At 43.0% G+C, this 21,769-nt stretch overlaps 1 protein-coding gene across 1 annotated transcript in view; it reads right to left on the bottom strand.

Annotated features, from left to right (window-relative positions):
• Positions 1 to 21,769, bottom strand: part of LOC122932819 (T-lymphocyte activation antigen CD86-like) — a 76,537-nt gene that overhangs the window by 37,335 nt on the left and 17,433 nt on the right. The window contains exons 2-4 of the mRNA XM_044287448.1: positions 13,024 to 13,087; positions 10,285 to 10,641; positions 8,762 to 9,052 (exon numbers count right to left, since the gene is read on the bottom strand). Coding sequence (XP_044143383.1) covers positions 8,762 to 9,052; positions 10,285 to 10,641; positions 13,024 to 13,075 — 700 coding nt within the window. The 5' untranslated portion in view covers positions 13,076 to 13,087. The remainder of the gene's footprint in view (positions 1 to 8,761; positions 9,053 to 10,284; positions 10,642 to 13,023; positions 13,088 to 21,769) is intronic.

The raw sequence follows: 21,769 nt of genomic DNA on the forward strand, positions 1-21,769 counted from the left end.
GAATGGGGTCATTTTTGGGAGGTTTCTATTATCTAAGCCTCACAATATGACTGCAAACCTGAACTGGTCCATAAAAAGTGGGATTTTGAAGATTTCTCAAAAATTTCAAAATTTGCTTCTAAACTTCTAAGCCTTGTAACATCCCCAAAAAATAAAATATCATTCCCAAAATTCTACAAACATGAAGTAGACATATGGGGAATGTAAAGTCATCACAATTTTTGGGGGTATTACTATGTATTACAGAAGTAGAGAAACTGAAACTTTGAAATTTGCTAATTTTTCAAAATTTTTGGTAAAAAATTTATTTTTTTATGCAAAAAAATTAACTTTTTTGACCCAATTTTAGCAGTGTCATGAAGTACAATATGTGACGAAAAAACAATCTCAGAACGGCCTGGGTAAGTCGAAGCGTTTTAAAGTTATGAGCACTTAAAGTGACACTGGTCAGGTTTGCAAAAAATGGCCTGGTCCTGAAGGTGAAAATGAGCCTGGTCCTTAAGGGGTTAAGACCCAATAACTTAAGGGACCATAATCCTGAGGCAAGAGGCCTTCAAACAGCCCCCTCCAAAACACTGTGGCGAGGTTGGTTTCGCCACACTGGGTAATAGGAACAATCCTATTACACCTTGCTGCACTGACTGGGGATCCAAATTGCCATTATACAGCTCTGTAATTCCAGCAAACTGTTCTTGTTATTGGGGTGCAAGTGCTGTTTGATACAGGCATTAACAGGGTTTATTACAAGGAAATATTTCTACGTCTTATTTGCCCTTGTGCTGTGCAGTTATATGTTCTAAAGCATTTCTTGGCTTGTATTAGTGGGAAAAAGGGCTTATTAACCGTTGTGTGGTGAAGTGCGAAAATTACTGCCCTTTTTGTCGTGTATCAGTGGCAAAAGAGAAATATATTTGCCGTTTAGTGGTGCAGTTATATGTTCTAAAGCCCTTTTTGGCATGTATTAGTGGCAAAATAAAAATATATTTGCCATTCAGTGGTGCAGTTATATGTTATAAAGCCCTTTTTGCTGTGTATTAGTGGCAAAAGTACAATATATTTGCTGTTCAGCGGTGCAGTTATATGTTCTAATGCCCATTTTGTCGTGTATTAGTGGCAAAAGAAAAATATATTTGCCGTTCATTAGTGCAGATATATGTTCAAAAGTCCTTTTTTGCCGTATATTAGTGGCAAAAGTAAAATATATTTGCCGTTCAGCTGTGCAGTTATTTGTTCTAAAGCCTTCTGTGGCGTGTATAAGTGGAAAAAATAAGGGCGGATTTGGCGTTCAGCGGTGCAGTAATATGTTCTAAAGCCCAATTTGCTGTACATTAGCGGCAAAATAAAAACATATTTGCTGTTCAGCGGTGCAGTTATATGTTCTAAAGCCTTTTGTGGCGTGTATAAGTGGGAAAAAAATAAAGGCCTATTTGCCGTTCAGCGGTGCAGTTATATGTTCTAAAGCCCTTTTTGTCATGTAATAGTGGCAAAATAAAAATATATTTGCTGTTCAGCGGTGCAGTTATATGTTCTAAAGCATTCTGTGGCGTGTATAAGTTGAAAAAATAAGGGCGTATTTGGCGTTCAGCGGTGCAGTAATATGTTCTAAAGCCCAATTTGCTGTGCATTAGCGGCAAAATAAAAACATATTTGCTGTTCAGCGGTGCAGTTATATGTTCTAAAGCCTTTTGTGGCGTGTATAAGTGGGAAAAAAATAAAGGCCTATTTGCCGTTCAGCGGTGCAGTTATATGTTCTAAAGCCCTTTTTGTCATGTAATAGTGGCAAATTAAAAATATATTTGCCATTCAGCGGTGCAGTTATATGTTTTAAAGCCCTTTTTTGCCATATATAAGTGGCAAAATTAAAATATATTTGCCGTTCAGCGGTGCAGTTATATGTTCTAAAGCCTTCTGTGGCATATTAAGTGGAAACAAATAAGGGCCTATTTGCCATTCAGCGGTGCAATTATATGTTCTAAAGCCCATTTTTTCATGTAATAGTAGCAAAATTAAAATATATTTGCCATTCAGCAGTGCAGTTATATATTCTAAAGCATTCTGTGCCGTGTATAAGTGGAAAAAAATAAGGGTCTAATTGCCGTTCAGTGGTGCAATTATATGTTATAAAGCCCTTTTTGTTATGTAATAGTGGCAAAAGAAAAATATATTTGCCGTTCAGCAGTGCAGTTATATGTTCTAAAGCCTTTTGTGGCGTGTATAAGTGGAAAAAAAGTTTAAAATATTTGCCGTTCAGTGGTGCAGTTATATGTTCTAAAGCCCTTTTTGCTGTGTATTAGTGGCAAAAGTAAATTATATTTGCCATTTAGCGGTGTAGTTATATGTTCTAAAGGCTTCTGTGGCATGTATAAGTGGAAAAAAATAAGGGCCTATTTGCCATTCAGCGGTGCAGTTATATGTTCTATAGCTCTTTTTGTCATGTAATAGTGGCAAAATAAAAATATATTTGCCATTCAGCGGTGCAGTTATATGTTCTAAAGCCCATTTTTTCATGTAATAGTAGCAAAATAAAAATAGATTTGCCATTCAGCAGTGCAGTTATATGTTCTAAAGCATTCTGTGGCGTCTATAAGTGGAAAAAAATAAGGGTCTATTTGCCGTTCAGCGGTGCAGTTATATGTTATAAAGCCCATTTTGTCGTGTAATAGTGGCAAAATAAAAATATATTTGCCATTCAGCGGTGCAGTTATATGTTCTAAAGCTATTTTTGCCGTGTATTAGTGGGAAAAGTAAAATATATTTGCTGTTCAGCGGTGCAGTTATATGTTCTAAAGCCCTTTATTGCGTGTATTAGTGGCACAAACAAAGTATTTGCCGTTGTGTGGTAAAGTGAGAAAATTACAGCCCTTTTGGTGTGTATTAGTGGAAAAAAAGGGCTTATTAGCCGTTGGGTGCTGAAGTGAGAAAATTACTGACTTTTTTGGGGTGTTTTAGTTTCCTTTTTATTCATTTATTTGATCTAACAGTATGTCAGACAGAGAAGTGCCAGGCCCTGCACAGGGGAGTGGCAGAGGCCTAAATGTTTCTGGTGCAGGCACAGGTCGCAGCAGAGTAGGGGCGTGGCAGCAGGAGTCGCAGCGAGAGGCCTGAGCTCCCAATGTCATCTATCGGTCGTGTCTTCACCAGCAACCCAGCAGTTCTTGAATGGTTGACTCGGTCATCCACTTCGCCCCAAGTGACATCAGACATCCCCAGTCAGGAGTCGGTGGGTTCATCAGACACAACCCTTAGTTGGCATGGCTTGGGAGCAGGCATTGTGCTCTCACATGTCCTCAACCTGCCTCTGTCCTTGCACAGCAAGAGAAGTGCACAGCAAGAGAAGTTTTACATGCTGTGGGCTATACAGCGAGGACGAGCTACATTAGGACAGTCAGCATCTACTGGCCAGCCAAGATGTGGAGGAGACATACACTGCTTCCTCCACTAGGCAGGCAAGTAGTGATGAGGAGAGTGGCATGGGAGCTGGTGTTGCGAGCGGTGAGGCTCCTGACCCAGAGACGGTTGAGGAGGACATCAGTGACGTGCAGACAGTACTCAATGATGATGTAGCTGATCGCACTTGGGAGCCAGATGATAAAGGGGCTTTATCATCGGGAAAAGAGGATGGCAGCTTGCTTCTGAGGCCGCGGCGGAGCCAGCAAGTCGCTAGCATTGCCGGGTGTCAGCAGGGTGGCAGCAGTGGGAGGTCAGGAGCCAAACGTGCCCGGGGTAGACCACCCATTTCGCAGGAGCCTACCTGCCCTTAAAGTAGTGGTGCACGGGTTCACGAAAGCAGCGGCGGTAGCAGTCAGTCAGTGCATAGTGTTCGGGGTAAAATCACCTACTCTGCGGTGTGGCAGTTTTTTGTTAAGCCGACGGAGGAGGTGAACATGGCCATATGTAGAATCTGTGGGCAGAAGGTGAAGCGTGGCCAGGGTGCCAATGTTGGCACCACGGCCCTGCGTCAACATATGCAGCATCACCATAAAGTGGCCTGGGAGAACCGTGGCTCTGATGTGGTGGTCCAGCCTGCCGCAGCAACTGCTGCATCACCCACTGGCACGCACCCGGTTTCAGACAGTCAAGGCTCCACCATCTCAGCCTAAGGGAGCTGTCTGTCCTTCCCATCATCTGCTGGTCCTGATGGTCCTGCTCCTCCTCCAGCTCCTTGTCAGTCATTCCATCAGCAATCGATCACCAAAGCGATTGCCAAGAGACAACAGTATGCGTTCCCTAATCCAACGGCGCAGAAGCTGAATGTGCTCCTGTCCAAGTTGCTGGTGCTGCAGTTCCTCCCTTTCCAAATGGTGGACTCTGCACCTTTCAGAGAACTGATGGCTTGTGCTGAGCCGAGGTGGAGACGAGGCAGAGGACCCAGACACACTGTGGCAGTATGCAGTTGAGATGGAGTCAGGGAGTCCCTCTGAGTCACTTACTTGCACAAATGGCCCGATGCATGCTCACTTGTTTGCGTAGTGACAGCTGAATTGTCACCATTCGGCAAAGGGGGTGACTTCTGGCTCTCCACTTTGTTGGACCGTTGCTGCCGGTCCAGAATAGGGGCTTTTTTTACGCCCGCTGAGAGGGAGGACAAACTGAACTACTATAGAGACATCCTATGTAGTCAGTTGGCCACTGTCTATCTGCGCCATCGTCCATCCTCAGGTCTGACCTGGGCGGCCCTGTAGTTCCTCTGCCATGGCTGCTGTGGCAGGGTGGGGGGGGGGGGGGTAGGAGCAGTTCCAGCTCCATCAGCAGCAACTTGAGTCTAGAGTCGCTGATGAGCAGTTTTCTTCACTCGCCAAGTGAAGAAACTACTCACCAGCATCAGCAGCTAGAACTGGAGCAGGCCCTGAACCAGCAGGAGGTGGCATACTTTGACAGTACCCTGCCACCCCACATTGAAGATCTGCTGGACTACTGTGCAGCCAAACTGAATTTGTGGCCGCAACTAGCAGAGTTTGCCCTGGAAAAGCTGTCCTGCTCGGCCAGTATTGTGGCATCAGAGCGGGTATTTATTGCGGCGGGGGCCATATTTACCCCAAAAAGGACTCGCCTGTCCACCCAAAATGTGGAGAGACTGACCTTTGTCAAGATGAATCAGACGTGGATCAGCCAGGATTTCCACCCACCAATGCTTGATGCATCAGACTAGATCATCCATGGCGCCACACCAACACTTTGACAAAAAAGACCGGTTTCTTCTTGCTACCTGCCTCAGCTACTATTCTGATGCTGCCACACATGTGATGCCAAGTGCTCCTTCTTTCACCCACCATCTTCAGCTGGTACTGGTATTGCCACCCACCTCCCCACTCTGTCACCGGGTCACTCTGTGGTCTCCTGATGCTACTGCCACCTCCACACTATGTCACCTTGCCACTCTGTGGTCTCCTCATGCTGCTGCTACCTCCACACTATGTCACCTTGCCACTCTGTGGTCTCCTCATGCTGCTGCCACCTCTACACTATGTCACCTTGCCACTCTGTTTTCTCCTGATGCTACTGCCACCTCCACACTATGTCACCTTGCCACTCTGTGGTCTCCTCATGCTGCTGCTACTTCCACACTATGTCACCTTGCCACTCTGTGGTCTCCTCATGCTGCTGCCACCTCTACACTATGTCACCTTGCCACTCTGTTTTCTCCTGATGCTGCTGCCACCTCCACACTATGTCACCTTGCCACTCTGTAGTCTACTGAAGCTGCTGCCACCTCCACACTATGTCACCTTGCCACTCTGTGGTCTTCTGATGCTACTGCCACCTTGCCACTATGTCATCTTGCCACTCTGTGGTCTCCTCATGCTGCTGCCACCTCCACATTATGTCACCTTGCCACTCATTGGCCTCCTGATGCTACTGCCACCTCCACACTGTCATTGTGCCACTCTGTGGCCTTCTCCTGATGCTGCCGCCACCTCCAGACTTTGTCATTGGGCCACTCTGTGGTCTCCTCATGCTGCTTCCACCTCACCACTATGTCATAGAGCCACTCTGTGGACTTTTCATGCTGTTCCCTCCCTCCCCACATCATGACTGGGGCACTATTTTGCCTTTCGGCCTTGCTGACATCATCATTTATTTGACCCTTCGTTCTGATCTGTCAGAAGGAAGGAAAAATTAGACGTACAATGTATCCTGTCTGTGTAGCAACTGTAAGGACTGTATTGTCCCATCAGAATTGGCTTGTGATTTGGTTGCCAAAAGCAGGAGTGGGTACAAAATACAGAAGACATGCAAATATTCCATTCACGTGTCATCTCTGTTTTGGGCATTAGCAATACTGATGGATTACTGACCAAATGCTGACTGAGTGAAGGCGGATGATCAACAGATAGGATCTATTTTTTGAGGATTGGGGATTTATTGTTCTGATGGATAAGAGGGAGGGCAAAATAATCAGTGACGTCAACACAAACTTACTGCTGACACCCTCTCTACTCTGTCGGGGTTCTAATTATATAAGCGTTAAATAGAACAGGTTCTGTAGACATATATGTGGAATCAGCTGATGTTGGTGTAATAGGAGTGCGCTTCTTCTTGGTACTGTGATTCTAAGAGCGACGTCTGTCATCTGCATGTCATACTGACTCACAGTATTATTTCACTACCACAGCGGACTCCCTATGCATGTTACTGCAAGACACAGTGTTCTACACCACTATAAAGGCTCTCTGCAGCCAGAATATAGCTGTTTTTTAACCGCAAATAAATTTGTATCGAACCAAATTTTTCCCAAAAATTGGGCGAACAGGACGAATCAAAATTTAGAAAAATTAATTTATCTCTAGTGAAAAAGCAACAACTGTTGATGCAATTATTAGAAAATGGAAGACGCACAAGATGACTGTCATTCTTCCTCGGTGATGGGATCCATGCAAGATCTAGCCTCGTGGGTTAAGGATGATTCTGAGAAAGGTCAGGAATCAGCCTAGAACTACATGGGAGGACCTGGTCAATGACCTGAAAAGAACTGGGACCACAGTCTCAAAGATTACCATTAGTAACACACCACGCCGTCATGGATTAAAATCCTGCAGGGCCCGCAAGGTCCCCCTGCTCACGCCAGAACATTTGCAGACCCATTCGAAGTTCGACAATGACCATCTGGATGATTTAGAGGAGACATGGAAGAAGGTCATCTGGTCAGATGAGACCAAAATAGAACTTTTTGGTATCAACTCCACTTGCTGTGTTTGGAGGAGGAAGAAGGATGAGTACAACCCCAATAACATTGTCCCAACCGTGAAGCATGGGGGTGGAAACCTCATACTTTGGGGGTGCTTTTCTGCAAAGGGGACAGGACGACTGCACCGTATTGAATGGAGGATGGATGGGGCCGTGTATCACAAGATTTTGGCCAAACTCCTTCCTTCAGTAAGAGCATTGAAGATGGATCGTGGCTTTGTCTTCCAGCATAACAATGACCCAAAACACACAGCCAGGGCAACTAAGGAGTGGCTCCATAAGAATCATTTCAAGGTCCTGGAGTGACCTAGCCAGTTTGCAGACCTGAACCCAATCGAAAATCTTTGGAGGGAGCTGAAATTTAATGTAGCCCAGCGACAGCCCCCAAAACCTGAAAGATCTGGAGAAGATCTGTATGGAGGAGTGGGCCAAAATCCCTGCTGCAGTGTGTGCAAACTTGGTCAAGAACTACAGCAAACGTCCGGTCTCTGTAATTACAAACAAAAGTTTCTATAACAAATATAAAGTTTGATTTTCTATTGTATCAAATACTTATTTCATACAATAAAATGCAAATTAATTATTTAAAAATCATACAATGTGATTTTCTGGATTTTTTTTCTTTAGATCCTCTCTCACAGTTGAAGTGCACCTACGAAAAAAATTACATACCTCTCCATTTTTTGTAGGTGCAAAATCGCCAGTCTATAAAATACTTATTTCGCCCACTGTTTATAGTGGGCCCTTGGACTATGGAGTTAAAGTGGGACCTTTGTGTACCTCATTTGGCTTGACAGGTAGAGATACCATAGGACACCAGTGGGCCCTGACTTTTGGTGGAGTTGCATACTGGATCTTTACCAGCTAAACATTTTGAAAAAAATAAATGATATTTCCTCATGGACTTTCAAACTGTGGCTTAAACGTTATGGACAGCATTTGGGTTAATGTTTTCATTGCATCTGTTGTATTATAAGATAAAAACATATTTACATTTTTTTGCATGGCAAGTGTGCGCCATTTGTCTTCTGCAGCCAGCATATATTCTCATACATTGCTTGTTGTTTAGCCCTAATCAGTGTGAAATGCATCAGATGAGCTCTCGGATGGCTCAATCCAAAGACTTTTCCTATGCTCTCCTCAATGCAAATCTAATATCACATCTTTACAAACAAAAAAAAATTAAACCGAAAGAGGTGTCAACTTTTTGAGCATTCAGGAGAACAAAGAGAGAAGGGCTACACACCAAGCAATCAGAGAGCTCATCTGATAAATTTTACACTTAATGGAACTGATCAGTCTGTACTGTAAGAGAATACATGCACGCTGCAAAAAACAAGCAAAGAAAAAAATTCTATAAATATCAAAGGTAACTTTGTGTGTTATCCCATAATGCAGCCAAAGAAATTTAAAAAATGCTGAAAAACTGTCGATAGCTTTTAAAACTTTCCTGGAATATACAGTTAAGAATTGGAGATAACGAAAATTTTTACATAAAAACAAACTTGTATGATTTTTTTTTTTTTAAAAAGGCTATTACTTTTAGTTAGTATAAATTATTAACTACAGTACTAACCTATGTGGTGAATTCTGGAGGTGAAGTTATGATGAGCCAACACTGTACAGGTGACGCTAGTGTTACTTTTCACCCTCACAGTCAAATAACTTGAGATGTTGAAGGTTCTGGAATTTTCTTTAATATCACACGGCGGGTGGTAAAATTCTGTTTCGTTTCCATAAGAAACCACCCATAATACTTTATCAGGTTTTGGAAAACCATCTGTAGATGAGCAGTGAAATTTCACATCGGAATCGACCTCCTCACCGTCTAGGCTTTTGTTGGTGATTTGGGGAATACTAAAGTTAGCTGGAAAAGAAAAATTTTACATCAGAAAAAGTAGTGTCCTCTGAAGGTGAAACCAAAAAGAGCGACCCCCCCGTCTAGTCATTATTGAGGTAATCTCTATCAAAGCATTTGGAATTCATAAATACCTTCCCATGCCCGGGAATCAAATGTGTCATTCTTTCACGTTTCACCTTACCATACTTCAACCGTTGACAAAAGAGCTTAGAAGTAAGAATATCAAATACCGTTGGCTCTTTCCACTAAGCCTTCTCATCACTCATCAGAGTAGAACCTATACAATAAGGACTCCTGAAGACCTTGCTCCAGTCCTAAGTAAGCTCAAGGTTACTGAAGTCCAAATCAATGACTGGACCTTCCTGGACGAGAGTGATGTTCCTTTTCCTGCTCTTCCCGTTTGAGATTCGTGGCAGTCACACCCACACAACCAAGGAAACAAAGAGCATTAGAGTGAACATTCCCACAGACCCCATGTAAGAGCCAAAGAGCAACAGTCGGAGACTGAAGAAGAGATGAACTTCTTCAATTATTCACCAGCTCCAAAATGGAGCCCTTTCTATTTTCATGTTTGAGTCAACTCTTTCAGGACTCAAGGTCTCTATTTTTGCATTTCAGTGCTTGATTGATTTTCTTTGCAAACAATGTCTTCCAAAAAATACCCATTACTTTCTTTCCTTATAGATTCATGTTATTTGGCGCAAAGTACAGGCGCCGGGGACCTAGATGTCCTCCTCCTTCTACCCTAATCCACCTGCTCACACAACCCAATCTGTAGTCCTTTTGAATAGAAGCCTAATTGTCAGCTACTTGCACAGGGACACCACACAGCAGAGCTGACAGATCCTCTATACTACACCACACAGGAGATCTGACAGACCCTCTATACTACACCATACAGGAGAGCTGACAGATCCTCTATACTACATCACACAGGAGAGCTGACAGACCCTCTATACTACACCATACAGGAGAGCTGACAGATCCTCTATACTACACCACACAGGAGAGCTGACAGACCCTCTATACTACACCACACAGGAGAGCTGACAGATCCTCTATACTACATCACACAGGAGAGCTGACAGACCCTCTATACTACACCATACAGGAGAGCTGACAGATCCTCTATACTACACCGCACAGCACAGCTGACAGATCCTCTATACTACACCGCACAGCAGTAGCTGACCGTACAAGTCACGATACAATCAGATTACTTGATTTAATATACTTACCCAGTACATTGAGCTTGTGCTCTGTTTCACCCATCAAGATTATGTTTACTAATTTGTATCGTACATAACAGTGGTAGACCCCTTCATCCTCCAGTGTAATATTGAACATCCGTAGGTCTCCGTTTGGCATGAATTCCATGAAGCGGTTCCTGTAACGCTCGCTGATATGGTTGTATTTTCTTTCTCCCATGTATAACTCGGCTACTACAAGTTTTTCCTGTTTTTCATTCCTTGTTTGTTTTTCCCAACTATAAATTAATTGATTAACTGAAATATTTTTTTTATTGTCGAAGTAACATCTAAACTCTGCCATCCCAGAGACATAGGCGGTTATTTCGTAGACTGACACTCCTAGACCTGGAATGACAAAAAGTCAATTAAATTGCTGTATATAGTATTTGAATATTAGTTTTTACAATCTGCCACCCGTCACCACTGTCATGCACTCATTTAATTGCACCTTACTGCATAGAAACATCTCTAGCTATGTTACAAACCGGATTCCCAAAAAGTTGGGACACTAAACAAATTGTGAATAAAAACTGAATGCTAATGATGTGGAGATGGCAAATGTCAATATTTTATTTGTAATAGAACGTAATAGAACGTAGATGACAGATCAAATCCGAGTAAATGTATCATTTTAAAGGAAAAATACGTTGATTCAAATTTTTTGTGTCAACAAATCCCCAAAAAGTTGGGACAAGTAGCAATAAGAGGCTGAAAAAAGTAAATTTGAGCATAACGAAGAGCTGGAAGACCAATTAACACTAATTAGGTCAATTGGCAACATGATTGGGTATAAAAAGAGCTTCTCAGAGTGGCAGTGTCTCTCAGAAGCCAAGATGGGTAGAGGATCACCAATTCCCACAATGTTGCACAGAAAGATAGTGGAGCAATATCAGAAAGGTGTTACCCAGCGAAAAATTGCAAAGACTTTGCATCTATCATCATCAACTGTGCATAACATCATCCGAAGATTCAGAGAATCTGGAACAATCTCTGTGCGTAAGGGTCAAGGCCGTAAAACCATACTGGATGCCCGTGATCTCCGGGCCCTTAAACGACACTGCACCACAAACAGGAATGCTACTGTAAAGGAAATCACAGAATGGGCTCAGGAATACTTCCAGAAACCATTGTCAGTGAACACAATCCACCGTGCCATCCGCCGTTGCCAGCTGAAACTCTACAGTGCAAAGAAGAAGCCATTTCTAAGCAAGATCCACAAGCTCAGGCGCTTTCACTGGGCCAGGGATCATTTACAATGGAGTGTGGCAAAATGGAAGACTGTTCTGTGGTCAGACGAGTCACGATTCGAAGTTCTTTTTGGAAATCTGGGATGCCATGTCATCCGTACCAAAGAGGACAAGGACAACCCAAGTTGTTATCAACGCTCAGTTCAGAAGCCTGCATCTCTGATGGTATGGGGTTGCATGAGTGCGTGTGGCATGGGCAGCTTGCATGTCGGGAAAGGAACTATCAATGCAGAAAAACATATGCTCCCATCCAGACGTCATCTCTTTCACAACATCATGGCTGCGTAGGAGAAGGATCTGGGTACGGAAATGGCCAGTCTGCAGTCCAGATCTTTCACCTATAGAGAACATTTGGCGCATCATAAAGAGGAAGGTGCAACAAAGAAGGCCCAAGACGATTGAACAGTTAGAGGCCTGTATTAGACAAGATGGGAGAGCATTCCTATTTCTAAACTTGAGAAACTGGTCTCCTCGGTCCCCAGACGTCTGTTGAGTGTTGTAAGAAGAAGGGGAGATGCCACACAGTGTTGAAAATGGCCTTGTCCCCACTTTTTTTCAGGATTTGTTAAAACCATGAAATTCTGATTCAACATATTTTTCCCTTAAAATGGTACATTTTCTCAGTTTAAACTTTTGTTCCGTGATTTATGTTCTATTCTGAATAAAATATTAGAAGTTGGCACCTCCACATCATTGCATTCAGTTTTTATTCACGATTTCTATAGTGTCCCAACTTTTTGGGAATCCGGTTTGTACTTATACTAAAAGCAGCATGGTGGCTCAGTGGTTAGCACTGGAGCCTTGGAGCACTGGGGTCCTAAGATCAAATATAATAAAGGACAACATCTGCATCAAGTTTGTATGTTCTCCCTATGTTATAGGGAACTTAGATTGTGAGCTCCATTAGGGTAACAATAACGTCTGTGAAGTGCTGCAGAAAATGTCAGAACTATCTAAAGGTTAGTTTGCATGACCATTTTGTTTTCCATTCTTACAATCCATCAGAAGAACAGAATAAAAAAATAAAATAAAAATCTTTATTTTAAGCATCCGTTTAGATGCTCTAGAATCGTTGTTGCCTGGGGAATGGAAGCAATTACTAATACAGTCATTTCAGGGGAGGCGACAGGTTCCCTTTAAGAACATGTTAGTTTGCAATTAAAAATTGTCTTAAAAATCTAGATAATCATTTTAAATTCAGATAAATCTGTTTCCACTGACTCTACTGTACATTTGGTGCCAGGATCCTATAATTCGGAATTTCAATGAGGTCCGACCTGCCTTGATTTTCTTACGAACATTTATGACAATTTGGAAGATATTAATCTCTAAATACCCGTAGAAGAATTCACTTTAAACTTTTAAGATTGGTCAGAAACACAATTTTCAAGAACTAATGGTTGCCCCTCAGTTATCATATCAGTGGTCAACCTGTGGCTCTACAGATGGACACCATTGATCCAGATGACCTTTTACTTACCTGGCAGGATAAAAGAGAGGAATGCCAACAGAGCCGCCATCCTCTGAATCATCTTGAAATTTATCTGTAATGAAAACGGATGTTATAATTGAGCTGTGATCTATGTAATACAGTAGTTTTTCATGTCTATGCAGGGCCATAAGGAGCACCAGTCAAAAAGCATTAGAATTTATACTGTATGGGGACCAAATGATTGTTAGTAAGATGTCAGTAAACTATCCTCTGTTTACATGGGATGGTATAAGAAGGGCAAGTATTTTCATGCTGACATCCGATAAGCCAACCAATCAGAATGGGGTGTTTATATAAGCTGGTGATCGGCTGAATGAACGTTCCTACAAGGCTTCTTTTCTGTTCATCAGCCAGTATAAAATGTTCTTAAAAAATCTTCCATACATAGAAGCAGGGTCCCATGAAAATATGAAAATTGGGCCTCGCATTTAGCTGAAGTTTCCTTCTCTTAGGAAGAACTTATGTAGAGTTTTTTTGGAATTTGTGATGTTCGACAAACCCAGAATGAAACTGAGCTACTCTCTAGACTTCACCCAACCACCTGAATTTCCTACTCAAGCAGCAGAGAGATTCTCAGAAAAGAGGAATTTCCACAATATCAGCAGCCCTCCTACTTTGAAAACAAGGTGAAATCTTCAGAACTCATTATCTATATTACAGTCGAACCAAAAAGATCAACAGCGTGTATCAACAACACAACGGGGTTGTAAATGCAACAAAGGACACCACAACATTTTAGACTAGTTTCCCACTAGCGCTTTTAGATCTGCCTGGGAACAGCCTGCCGGATCTCTCTGCATTCAGACATTGCCGGAAGCTACCGCATTGCCAGGCCACATTAACAGCAGATTTAGTCCAGCCATTTCTCGGCATGTGTGCCGCGTTGTGACTGGATTTCTGCTGGTCCCCATTATAGCTAATGGGCTGGCGGGTGTAAGGTAGCGTTCGGCAGTGCCGAATCCAGATATCTCCAGCAGGCTGCTCCCTGCCGGAACAGACTGCCGGAGATATCTAACACTAGTGTGAAACTAGCTTTAGTAAGTAGGGGTCAGAACTAGAGATTAGCGATTCGATTCCGTAGAATCAAAAGTTGACCCAAATTTTTCAAAAAACCAAGAGTCCAACTTTTTGCTAATTTGATTCCTACTCAAAGTTTTGGGGGAGAGAGAGAATGAGAGAATACTATGCAATCCACTGCTTATCAGGGCATTTGAAGCATTTTTTCGATTCTGGTCTGAAAGTAATCAGATGTCAGATTAGGTCGAATTGGACCCAAATCGGATTTCCTAAAATTTGCACATTGCCAGTCAGAACATATTCCCTGGCAGATGGACCTCAGAACCATATCACTGGCATATGACTCCATGGCTTGACTCATAAGACTTGTGCACAGACATCACATTAGAACTAGACTTCACAAAGAAAAATATCAATGTCAATATTATGTACTAAGAGTACCTACTGCATCATAATGGATGGTGGATGAAGGTGTATTAGACGGAGTTCAGCCAAATTTGTTGTGTCCTATGAGGTGTGCTCCATGCTGCGCCCTTACTTTGGGCAACTTCTCCCCTCTCACATCTTGACTTTCACTCAGACACTAAGGATGATATGCTGCAACCACATACCCATCCTCGCCCTTTTTTCCTCTTTTCTGTCTCTTTAGTTACTATGTTATTTCATACTAATTTATTATTGACTAAGGAGATTTCTGAATATTTGCATAACGCCCACAAGCCTGTAAAGCAGAACTCACAACCCGCGGGAAAGATGCCAATTTCCCCAAATAATATATATAAAATTTCAGCTTCAAATTGTTTTGTTTCTGATGAAAAGTTCAGAGTAAAAGCTCAAAGACTTACAGTACAGACCAAAAGTTTGGACACACCTTCTCATTCAAAGAGTTTTCTTTATTTTCATGACTACGAAAATTGTAGATTCACACTGAAGGCATCAAAACTATGAATTAACACATGTGGCATTATATACATAACAATAAAGTGTGAAACAACTGAAAATATGTCATATTCTAGGTTCTTCAAAGTAGCCACCTTTTGCTTTGATTACTGCTTTGCACACTCTTGGCATTCTCTTGAAGGAGTTCCCAGAGATGCTTAGCACTTGTTGGCCCTTTTGCCTTCACTCTGCGGTCCAGCTCACCCCAAACCATCTCGATTGGGTTCAGGCCCGGTGACTGTGGAGGCCAGGTCATCTGGCGCAGACCCCCATCACTCTCCTTCATGGTCAAATAGCCCTTACACAGCCTGGAGGTGTGTTTGGGGTTATTGTCCTGTTGAAAAATAAATGATGGTCCAACTGAACGCAAACCGGATGGAATAGCATGCCGCTGCAAGATGCTGTGGTAGCCATGCTGGCTCAGTATGCCTTCAATTTTGAATAAATCCCCAACAGTGTCACCAGCAAAGCACCCCCACACCATCATACCTCCTCCTCCATGCTTCACGGTGGGAACTAGGCATGTAGAGTCCATCCGTTCACCTTTTCTGCGTCGCACAAAGACATGGTGGTTGGAACCAAAGATCTCAAATTTGGACTCATCAGACCAAAGCACAGATTTCCACTGGTCTAATGTCCATTCCTTGTGTTCTTTAGCCCAAACAAGTCTCTTCTGCTTGTTGCCTGTCCTTAGCAGTGGTTTCCTAGCAGATATTCTACCATGAAGACCTAATTCACACAGTCTCCTCTTAACAGTTGTTCTAGAGATGTGTCTGCTGCTAGAACTCTGTGTGGCATTGACCTGGTCTCTAATCTGAGCTGCTGTTAACCTGCGATTTCTGAGGCTGGTGACTCGGATGAACTTATCCTCCGCAGCAGAGGTGACTCTTGGTCTTCCTTTCCTGGGGCAGTCCGCATGTGAGCCAGTTTCTTTGTAGCGCTTGATGGTTTTTGTGACTGCAGTTGGGGACACTTTCAAAGTTTTCCCAATTTTTCAGACTGACTGACCTTCATTTCTTAAAGTAATGATGGCCACTCGTTTTTCTTTACCTAGCTGCTTTTTTCTTGCCATAATACAAATTCTAACAGTCTATTCAGTAGGACTATCAGCTGTGTATCCACCTGACTTCTCCACAACGCAACTGATGGTCCTAACCCCATTTATAAGGCAAGAAATCCCACTTATTAAACCTGACAGGGCACACCTGTGAAGTGAAAACCATTTCAGGTGACTACCTCTTGAAGCTTATCAAGAGAATGCCAAGAGTGTGCACAAGGTGGCTACTTTGAAGAACCTAGAATATGACATATTTTCAGTTGTTTCACACTTTTTTGTTACGTATATAACTCCACATGTGTTAATTCGTAGTTTTGATGCCTTCAGTGTGAATCTACAATTTTCATAGTCATGAAAATAAAGAAAACTCTTTGAATGAGAAGGTGTGTCCAAACTTTTGGTCTGTACTGTACCTCCATAGTCACTAAAATCAAGCTGATCTCTCTAGACTTGTAACGTCATCTGATACTGAAACCAGGTATTCCATTCAGCTCAATGGCTGCATGGAACATGTCATTGGTGACTCTGAAGAATCGAAATCACATCTGATGAAGTGACACATACGTAATACACTCATATGAGCACGAGTCGTTACAAGGCTTAGTAAGACTGTGATGACCTCAAGGGGTTTTCCAAGAAGTGTAGAACAACAAGTCCTTGCCCTGCTTCACTCTATTCTTGGTAATAATTAACAGACACATATAATATTCCTATAGTCACAGTTTCATGGCCAGTAATTAGGTATTTTTACTGACAAAACCTATACAGTATACTAAGGGTGGGTTCACATCAGAGTTATGTATTCCGTTCTGGTTTTCTTTTATAACATGGTTATAACGGAAAATAACCAAATACATAAGACGGAAGTCAAAACTGGAAGCCTTTAAGAGGCATTCCTTTTTATATCTGTCATAATAGAAGTCTATGGGAATCATATCGGATCCGTCTGGTTCCCGTTATGCAAAACGGAAAACAAAGTCCTGTCGACAGGACTTTTTTGTCCATTCTGCATAACGGGAACCAGACGGATCCGATTATGATTCCCATAGACTTCTATTATGACGGAAAGCAAAATGGAATGCCTTTTAAAGGCTTCCGTTTTGCATTTTATCATAATGCAAGTCTATGGGCAGCATAACGGATCCGTCCTGGTTTTCGTTATGCAGGACTGGACTCCTGATAATGGCGTATCCGTTATGCTCCTCATAGACTTGAATTATGAAGGATCAAAACGGAATGCTTCTTAAAGGCTTCCGTTTTGACTTCTGTCTTATGGATTCCGTTATTTTACGTTATAACCATGCTATAACAGAAAGCCATAACGGAATACATAACACTGATGTGAACCCACCCTAAGAAATATATAGACATGAAAAAAACTGAACTACTCCAAGAACTTGATGCAAAACCACTCAGATTCAATTGAATGAACTATCATGAGTATCACCAGTAATGTCAAAGATGCTCATAGACTTAAAGAGCACCTGTCAGTGGGATGAATCCCATTAAACCAGGTATCATGCCTGGCAAGGTTGAAATGATACCTGTCTTTGTGAAAATCAGTTGTGGCTTTCTTTAAAAAAATAAATTAAATTGTATTCTTTCTGCCAATATGGTCTTCTTTGCACCAAAGGGTGTGGCAATCACTGGAAAACTGAGGAGCTCAGGTACACTGAGTGATCAGGACACACCCTTTGGTGCACTGAAGTCCTGATTTACATAAAGATTATGCAATGCCTGGTGGAATATGGTTGATCCGGCTGACAAGTGTTCTTTAATCTTTAGTCCAAAATTTGTTGGCATCTGCCTTCCACAATTGCCCATATACATGAAATAGTTATTAGCTACAGCCTACTCCCTGACTTCCCCATAAACAACATATTTCGGACCCCCCCCCACTCATCAGGTATTGATCCACGTTGACTTGATAGGTCATCAATATTCTTCTCCTGGAAAACCCCTTTAAGGCATTACAAGGCACATCTTACAGAAGAACGGACAATCGGGTGATCCTTGATTCTTACCCAACATCGGTGCACAGTTGATAGGAGAAAACGTTCAGATAGTCTGAGCACACCTTGAGTAGAGATCTAGAATCCGCTAGGAATATTTTCTTCAGTGCACACAAACACGGTAAAAGCTTATTCCCATCTGTGATATTTATGACATATTGATAGGATATGCCACAAATGTCCAACAGGTGCAGGTCTCACCTGTGGGACACGCTCCTATTTAAGAACAGAGCCCCAAAGTCAATGGAGAGCGAGACGCACATGCGCAGCTTTCTCCTTTCAATGCTGTGGAACTTCCAAAAATAGCAGAGCTCTGGTTTGGCTATTTTCAGAAGTCCAATAGAAGTGAATGGAAGGGTGGTTGCATGTGCGTGGCTTGCTTTCCATTCACTGCTATGGGATTTCTGAAAATAGCTCAGGTTGTTTTGGAAGCGCCATAGCAGTGAATGGAGAGGACATTGTGCATGAGCAGCATACTCTCTATTAACGGAAGGGCCAAGTTCTTGAGTTGAGATAGGAGCAGATCCTAGAAGTGGGACCTGTTCCTGTCAGACATTTATGGCATATCCTATCAAAATTGGCAGGTTTGGTTGACAATAGTCTAGTATGTATGGGGGCCACACTAATATAATTAAGTATTAGTGTAAAACCGACCAGGAACATGACCAAAAAAATTGGCAGATTAGTTGAGGATCTTATGTGTATTGGGCTGAAGCATTGGATTTCTGCCAGTGCATCATGCATCACATGACCTGAAAGGAGATTCCTGATTGGTTGAAGTCTATGACTAGCTTTTCACTGAACCTCTCTCTGTCACGGCTGAGGATGGGGAAAACCCTCAGCCGTGTGATGACATGAGATGTTAGTGGCTGCTCGGCCAGGACAACAGAATAAGGTCACCTCCTATCGCATCCCTAATCCGACCCTGACTCCTAGCTGCATGAGCCGACCTTGGAGGTAGGATGGCCCATGCTCAGGAACCTCGGATCCCTACTCACCCTCCGCCGATCCCTGAACTAGGAGCTGGGTAGACCACCTGGTCCTCCTGGATGCAGAGAAACAGGAGTCTAAACTGACCGAGCTGCAATGGGATATAACCATAAACAGACTATGGATATGGCAGGAGAGTGAAAGACTTCCACCTCTACCTGCCACAGACACACTGACTGGATCCCTGGACACAAGTGCTGGCTGTCCACACACAAACATAAAAGGACACAGCACACATGAACACACAGGGACACAGAACCATAGCTGCAATAATAACAGACACCATATAAACTTAACATGACATAAACATATAGTATAACAATTTATGACCACAAGGGTGGCCCTCACTGGCAGATGGTATATGGGACCAGGAGAGTGCCTACTGCTTACTACAAGGCTGGAGTACCCCTCAGAACTCAGGTCTCAACTGAGGTAAAATAGCCCATGTAGCCACACCCACACAGACACACCCAGTGCTCACAGACTAGGAAGGGAATTAACCCTTCACACACCAGGGAAGGGAAGACAGCAACTAAAAGGGGAATAACACACAATAAACCCCGTGCACACCAGACAGGGAAAGTGCACACATAAACACACGTTGCCAAACACAACCGCATGCATGGACATCGAGCCGCCCAGCAACCAGCTCAGGCTGCTCCACTGCCCAACAACCACAAGTTGCCAGCGGCAACCACACGTGAGGCAAGATACTAGCCCTCACCTGTGGTTGACAACAATACCAGACCGCGGGCAAATGCATGCGGGTCCCAAGGAGTCATGACCATGACCATGGTCGTGACACTCTCATGATAAATATTATATGTTCTTAACCTATTCCCCTTTAGTCATTATGGGATATAGTGCTGTGATTGTGTGTTGTTTAGATTTTTGCATGCTTAGAAAGAAATCTTCTGCAGCAATGAACATGAAATGGTTTTCTCATAAAACTATAGGGGAGCTAGAGCTTCACAGGTCACAGGAGAAATCTGAGTTGTCTTATGGAATGTATGTTATGATTTTATGAAAGTGGTTGCCCAAGTTCTGCTAGCGGGGAGTTTCCTGCTCAGAATTCCCTTCCATGAGCTAGATCAGAGAGCTGCAGCCCTGGTTGACCCAACTGAACAGTGTATGATATGGTTACACAGCTTCCCTGCCTACCCCCACCCCACCGAGTGATGAGAGCAAATTAGAGAATTTGGACCTGAAGTGATCAGCTGATGGCCCATGTGGCTTCATACTAAGAAGGGGTAAACTGGAAAATAAAGCCTGGTTCCCATCACCACTAAATTACGAGGAACCACGAGAAAAAAAGCCAGAGGAACATTTTCTTTTTACAAATTTGGAATCTGTGTGCACTGAAAGTATAACACACTTCCTTAAAGTTTAATTGGACACTCTGGATGATACTGGAAGGCTGTGATTGCATGATCAGAATATATGATGAAATATGCATGAATCATAAATGACTCATCATCACAGAAGTCTCTGCATCAAGGAAAGCAATGTTCTCTGCAGAAGTACTGTAGAAATGTTTAAATTTGTGTGCCTTTTTGAAGATTCATCTGCTATATATAAGATCCAGGAGCTATCCAATACTGGATGCACAGGACTTGAGCCCAGGTGTCATTTGCTGCAGCCTGGCCATAGGCACAACCAACAGGTTATGACCGAGACCAGTTACAGTACTCCATAGTGGGGTATTCCAACAATGGACATTTAAGGAATATCCACTGTACATGGGATCTTAAAGCCTGCCTTTCAGAAAGGGCCCCATGCCATATTTTGAGGTTAAAACTCATCTTGCCTATCATTGGACTATCCACAATTATGCAATTTTTGAAGCTAAGTGTATTCTGGTTATAGTGGTTAGAAGAGATGGCCTTGCGGTTCGCCCTGCGGACGCTTAGTGGCGAACTTTGCGTGTTCGCGATTCGCCGAACATGCGAACATATGGAGATATTCGCGCCCGCCATATTCTTTTACATTGTTAAGAACTTTGACCCATGACACATCCATCAGGTGGTACAGGACAGCCAATTGAGACGTTTCAGCACATGGACATACCCCCTACCTTATAAATAAACCCGATCTGGCCGCCATTTTACATTCAGTGTTTTGCCAGTGTAGGGAGAGGTTGCTGTGTGGAGCAGGGACAGGCTGTTAGGGACACCAAATGCTAGCTAATAGGGCCACAAAAGTCCTTTTAAGGACTGGTATAGGTGTGCTATCGATAGGTGTGATACACAGAGGGGTGCGGTATACTTATAATATACTTTTATAATGAGTCAAAAACACATAGATCTATATAGTGATCACCTGGAAGTCAGGGGACTAGGGGCTAGGGGCTGGGGGCTTACTAGGGCCATTTTTATATAGGGTAAGGTTCCGGACGGGGGTGGTCTGTGGTTAGGCTATCAGGGCCAGAATAGCACCCCCCTGTAGGGCAATATCAGGGACAGTTCTTTGCCCACCCTGTCCTTCAATACCACATCATCATCTAGCCCAGGGATGGATGTTTTTTGCTTCCCCTCCGGGATTCATGGATGTGCACTGGAACCCCCCGGATTGTGGTAGGACATATGGTTTCTGATTTGGTACCGCCGAGCACCTGATTTAGTGCCGCCGAGCACTTGTTATTGCCTACCACATCTATGCTTTTTGCTTAACTTTAATAATTTTATTTATTTTCATTTTGAGGGATATGTTTTCCATTCAC

This window comes from Bufo gargarizans, chromosome 3, assembly GCF_014858855.1.
Source record: "Bufo gargarizans isolate SCDJY-AF-19 chromosome 3, ASM1485885v1, whole genome shotgun sequence".
In the NCBI taxonomy this organism is placed as follows: Eukaryota; Metazoa; Chordata; class Amphibia; order Anura; family Bufonidae; genus Bufo; species Bufo gargarizans.